A 6355-nucleotide genomic window follows, 5' to 3' on the forward strand; every position below is an offset into this window, starting at 1 on the left:
CCCGGGACCGAACTGTACAAAACTCTCTGTCTCTCTCACACACACACACACACATAATTTATATTGTTCATTACTTGCACTACCTCAACCTGTCATCTGCTGCTATAGTTATATTTATGTTTATTTCTATTTGCACTACCTCAACCGCTGCTATTGTATTTTTGCACAATATTTTTACATTTCATTTTATTTTATTTCATTTCACTTACATTCCATTACACATTGTCGGCACTAAGTGTCCTGTGTTTTTTGTGTTGTCTTTCTTGTATTTATTGTTTTTGTTTTTGCACTGTCTTGTCTTTGCTCTGTTTGCACATAGCTGCACACTGTGCACTTTATGTGGCTTGGACAAACTTCTGTCCTAGCTCTGTGTTGTTGTTTTTTCTGCTTGAACTTTATGTTGTATGTTTATGTAGCACCAGGTCCTGGAGAAACGTTGTTTCATTTCACACTATGTACTGCGTCAGATATATGTGTTTGAAATGACAATAAAGCTTCTTGAATCTTGAATCTTGAAAAGACATATTAGACAAGACAGTGTATTTTTTACACTGTGTTTGAATTTCTTTTTTTATGTTTAAAATTTTTACACATATAGTAGTGTACCATATTGTTGATTTGATATCTCTAATTACTTATTAAAGATTTTTGATATTTAATATTTTGATGTTTTTGATGAAAATCATTCTCTGTTGTCTTGGTAAGTCATAGTCCTAGGGGGCTGAGCCCCTCATCCCTTCTAACCCTAGCAGTGCCAATGGTATAGTGTCACTCTCCATACAACCCGAGTTTGAGAGCTTCTACAGAGAGAAAATGGAGAAGATCCTCAGATGAAGTTGTGCTGTTTTTACACCTTTTAAAGTGTACTGAGTAAAAGGTCTGAATATTATAAATTCAATATGGCAGGGATTATTTACCTTATTTAAATACCCAAAAAAGCTTGTGCAGCTACACTTTAAAATCTGAACTCCTTTTCTCCTTTTCTCTGTAAAGCCACAACCTACTCTCTCTGTCACACTAAAACACACTGAACCAGGAAGTTCATTTCAAAGAAAACGAAACTTATACATTTCTCCATCTCTCATTCTCTCTGTCTCTCTCTCTCTCTCTCTCTCTCAGTAAAATGGCACAGGCCAGTATTTCAGTAGAATTTTCTGTGGATCAGTTCAGCTGTTCAGTGTGTGTGGATCTTCTGAAGGATCCAGTGACTACTCCCTGTGGCCACAGTTTCTGTAAGGTGTGTATTAATGGTCACTGGGATCAGGAGGATGTGAAGGGTGTCTTCAGCTGCCCCCAGTGTAGAGAGACTTTCACTCCAAGACCTGTTCTACGCAGGAACAACATGCTGACTGAAGTGGTGGAGAAACTGAAGAAGACTGAACTCCAAGCTGCTTCTCCTGCTCACTGTTACACTGGACCTGGAGATGTGGAGTGTGATTCCTGCACTGGGAGAAAACACAAAGCCGTCAAGTCCTGTCTGGTTTGTCAGGCCTCCTATTGTGAAGATCATCTTCAACCTCACTATCAGTCTCCTGCCTTTAAGAAGCACAAGTTAGTTGAAGCCTGTGCAGAGCTCCAAGAGAAGATCTGCTCTGAACATGACAAACTGATGGAGATCTACTGTCGTACTGACCAAAGCTTCATCTGTTACTTGTGTATGATGGATCAACACAAAAGCCATGATACTGTTTCAACTAAAACAGAAAGAACTGAAAAACAGGTGAGAACTGGAGATCATAATTTTTCAGGTCAGTTTATACAAATTCTGTTTCTAATCTAATTTCAATTGAGGTCATTTGATTGTTTATATGAGTATCATTCAGTGTGAAGTGGATTTTTATTAACAGTCAAAGTATGTAAAAACAGGTCAGGCCAGTCAGTCTAACAGCCAACAGCATAACGATGACTTTCATTTCATTTTCTGTACCGCTTATCCAATCTATCTTCGGGTCACGGGGAGCCTGTGCCTATCTCAGGCATCATTGGGCATCAAGGCAGGATACACCCTGCATGGAGTGCCAACCAATTGCAGGGCACACACACAAACTCATTCACTCACGCAGTCACACACTACAGGCAATGTAGAGACTCCAATCAGCCTAAAAGCATGTCTTTGGACTGTGGGAGGAAAACTGGAGCACCCAGAGGAAACCCACCAAACATGTGGAGAACATGCAAACTCCACACACACAGTAAGCGGGAGCAAGACTCAAACCCAGGACACTGGAGGTGTAAGGCAATTGTGCTAACCACAAAGCCACCGTGCCACCCATAATGATGATTATGAAGTTATTTAACAGTCATGCGTTGCACTTTATTCTGAATTGAGTACTGATCTTTTTTTAGTTCTGAAAGTGTTGAAACTTCTTTATTTTAGACAGGTTCATATTTAGCTTATATTTGTTTATTAAAAGGCAAATGGTGTTATGTAAAGGCGTATGAAACAGGTCAGACCCGTCAGTGTACTGTAAACAGCCAACAGCGTTATGGTGATGACAATGAAGGCATTTGTTTTGTTTTAGTTCTGAAAGTGTAAAGCTTCTTTATTTTAGACAACTTTATGTTAAGTTTATATTTATATATGCAAACACACTGCATATGGTGTAATACCACTGAAAGATGTTTAAGGTCTCATTTGCAAATACCAAGAACACCTTCAACTAAACGACTGAGTGAAAGAGACTGTGGAAATGTAAAAAAAAAACCAAAAAAAAAAACCCTGAGCTGGAGTTCTGGGAAGCTTCTGCTCATAGCTTGGTCTATTTGTCTAAACAATTTAAGTGCTAAAAAAATAAGAACATAGAAGTTACTTTATAGTGGGTCTCTTTTTATTTGATTTAGTTCTAGAGGCAATGATTCTAGTCTTCACTTTTTTACAGTTACAATTATTTGTATTTAAATTTCATTTCAATAAATTAATGAAATGTATTTTAAATGTATTGTATTTGATCAGAATGAGCTAAAGGAGGAGCAGATGAAATTCCAGCAGAGGATCCAGGAGAAGGAGAAGAAGGTGCAGGAGCTGAAACAGACTGTGGACATTATTAAGGTGAGGAGTGAAAACACACACACACACACACACACATACACACACACACATACACACATACACACACACACACACACACAGAGCTTCCTTCTGATCTAGACCTGCATTCTGTGTGTGTGTTCTAACAGATGCGTTCACAGGCAGCAGTAGATGACAGTGAGAGGATCTTCAGTGAGCTGATCAGCTCCATGGAGAAAAAGCGCTCTGAGGTGATGAAGCTGATCAGAACTCAGGAGAAAGCTGAAGTGAGTCGAGCTGAACGACTCCTGAATCAACTGGAGCAGGAGATTGCTGATCTTAAGAGGAGAGTCACTGAGCTGGAGGAGCTTTCACACACACACGATCACATCCACTTCCTCCAGGTAACACTCACTGTCTGATCTACAGAGGGCGCTGTTCCTCACAAAGTTTCCTCCTAAAAGCTCATTACAGCAAGAAGAAATGTTCCTGTCTGAGATCACAAGTGTGTCTTTGGTCTGATTCAGTCTGAGATTCATTCGTTCCTCTCCTACACTTTTCTCCTTCTCTATGATGTTTCCTCTCTGTAGAGTTTCCCGTCTCTCTGTGTCTCTCCTGGATGTGAAGACTCACCCAGCTTCACTGTCAATCAACATCTCTCATTTGATGGAGTGAGGAAATCTCTCTCAGATCTGAAAAAACGAGTCGAGCAAATCTGTGAGGAGGAATTCAACAAAATCCGTCCACAAGGTAAACAAGTAAACATTGTTTGTGTATCACAGTAAAGAGAGGCATAAAATTCATCTAACAGAAATAAGAAGTAAGGAGGAACAAGACTGCATAAAATCACAGAGTATCAGCATCAGCCTTGTAAATGACATTAAAATAAATTTAGCAGACAAACAAAGAAAAATCTTACATTTTTGGAGAAAATCATAACTGATGCTTAAATTGAGATGGTGACTTTTAATTTAGGTAAAATGAATGATGAAATAAAAAATATCACAAATATCATTTTCCATCTCCATTTTGTCTCTGTGTCTCCACAGCTGCAGCAGTTCAGATGATTTTATCCTTAGAACCAAAGAGCAGAGAAGATTTTCTGCCGTGTAGGTGTACAACACACACACACACACACACACACACACACACATACACAGAATGTTAAAATGTTGTTTATCTAAATCTAAGATCCATGTATATAGATCAGCATTAGGAGGATAGAAACACAGACAGGTGTCTCTCACACACTTATTATAAATCCTGTGATTAACATCTAACCTGTGGACATTTTATTACTTTAGATTTCTGTTATCTGACTCTGGATCCAAACACAGAACATCCTCATCTCATTCTGTCTGAGAAGAACAGAGTGGTGACATGCAGCAAGACAAAACAGCGATACTCTGATCATCCAGAGAGATTTGACTGCAGGACTCAGGTGTTGTGTAAGGAGAGTGTGTGTGGACGCTGTTACTGGGAGGTGGAGAGGAGAGGTGATGTGTTCATATCAGTCTCATATAAACAGATCAGCAGGAAAGGATGGGGTTATGAGTGTGGGTTTGGACTCAACAGTCAGTCCTGGAGTCTGGAGTGTTTTTCTTCCTCTGTCTCTTTCCGGCACAACAACATTAAGACTGAGCTCCGAGGTCCAGCATCCTCCAGAATAGGAGTGTATGTGGATCACAGTGCAGGAACTCTGTCCTTCTACAGCGTCTCTGACACGATGAGGCTCCTCCACAGAGTCCACACCACATTCACTCAGCCTCAGTACGCTGGGTTCAGGATATGGAGTTATAAGTCATCTGTTAGGTTATGTGATCCATAATGAAATGTTGGTAAAAGTGTTTATTAAAATTATAACTGAGGTGTGAGATTTAATTTCTCCCTGAGCTACACTGGACATTTTGTGTACAGAAACTGGAACAGTAATGAATGCAGAATGTAGGATGTTTCTAGAAAGAAGAAATGTTCTCAAACAGACTATTTAACTGTATGCACTATTAGGAGGATTTATTATCCTGATATGAAACATTACAATGTCTTACATTTTTTTATTTTTACTGTTTCATTAGAAATAAAAAAAAAAAACCCTACTCAAACTGCTGCATCTTTCTGTGCTGCTGGTGGAAACACATCCTACTGTGTAACAGTATTATTTTAGAGTCCAGTTATCACATAGTGTACTCTGAAATTATTTAGACTCCTTACTCATTCTGCAAAACATAGAGGTTAAAAAACACTGTAAGACATTGAAAAGGACATCAGACCACTGTTCAGTTTTACTGATAGACAGATAAACTTTACTGGTGTTGATAAATTGGACAAGGTACACATTAAACACAATAATAAATCACAGTGGATTAGCAACAAATTAAACAATAAATAAGACGAGAACATGTTCTTACCTTTAGAATATTTTCTCTTTTTCCTGACAGCAAATTCCTTGAGGATTGTAAAGTCCAATCTGTGCAGGATTTTATATTGATTTTCATCCCAGTCGCTACTCATAATTTACATCTGAAATTACCTTTCAAGATGGAATACACCAGCCATGCTCATGGTACAAACTCTATGTGTTTTGGAGAATGCCACTGGTGCATTTTGGAGATGTTTTCTTTGTTTTGTCCTGAATCCAGGTTCAGTAAACTCTCATATGTTCATCTGCTTTACTCCGGCAGCCAGAAAATATTCACTCGACTTCAGTCCAGTTTGTAATAAATCCTGTTATTTGTTGAGCTTTGCGATCTCAAACTTTGTTCATGGCTCTAACAGCTTGCTGGCTCTAAACTCCACATGCTAACATGAAGCCTGTAGTGATGGGGGGGGATAGAATGGTGTCTGTGATATTTTTATAATATTTACACTCCTTTTTGTTCTTTCTCCTTGAAAAAAAACTAACCGCTAAATTACACATGCCAATTTTATATATTTCATCATACCAGGCTCCAGAAATCTGTCCCCACTGAAAGGAAAACACATTGAGTGCAGCAAAAGTTTTATTTATCCTGCTTGGGATTATGACAGATTGTACAGTAGGCACCTGAGGAGACACACCTGTAGTTAAGCTGTTTGCAGGTTGTGAATTTGTCTGGACATGATTCCAGATCATCGTGTCACTAATATCTTTCCCCCTGAAAAAAGAGAGAAGAGACAAAGAAAATCTCACTGCTGTATTAGACTGCATTATATCCTTATTGTCCATATGTAAAATCAACAAAAACACACAGAGGCATATTTACACACAGCTGTAGCTAATAGGAATGAAATTCTGTATTTTAATTGGTCATTTTTAAACTATAAATTCCATAAAGAAATTAAAGGCGACAAAATCAGTTATCTACAATA

The 6355-nt window shown here is 38.5% G+C and overlaps 1 protein-coding gene across 2 annotated transcripts; it reads left to right on the plus strand.

The window, feature by feature from the left end:
* The first annotated feature begins 1066 nt into the window (after window positions 1-1066).
* Window positions 1067-5584, plus strand: LOC131368002 (E3 ubiquitin/ISG15 ligase TRIM25-like). Of its 2 annotated transcripts, XM_058413758.1 has the most exons (6): window positions 1067-1720; window positions 2954-3049; window positions 3178-3411; window positions 3598-3757; window positions 4057-4116; window positions 4312-5584. In XM_058413758.1, exons 1-6 carry the CDS (start codon window positions 1124-1126, stop codon window positions 4833-4835), a joined length of 1671 nt encoding a protein of 556 aa, XP_058269741.1. In that variant the 5' UTR covers window positions 1067-1123; the 3' UTR covers window positions 4836-5584. The 2 variants fall into 2 exon arrangements, with proteins under 2 accessions (XP_058269741.1, XP_058269742.1); XM_058413759.1 differs by lacking the exon at window positions 4057-4116.
* The last annotated feature ends 771 nt before the right edge of the window (window positions 5585-6355 follow it).

The sequence above is a fragment of the Hemibagrus wyckioides genome, linkage group LG17 (assembly GCF_019097595.1).
Source record: "Hemibagrus wyckioides isolate EC202008001 linkage group LG17, SWU_Hwy_1.0, whole genome shotgun sequence".
NCBI classification, from domain to species: Eukaryota; Metazoa; Chordata; class Actinopteri; order Siluriformes; family Bagridae; genus Hemibagrus; species Hemibagrus wyckioides.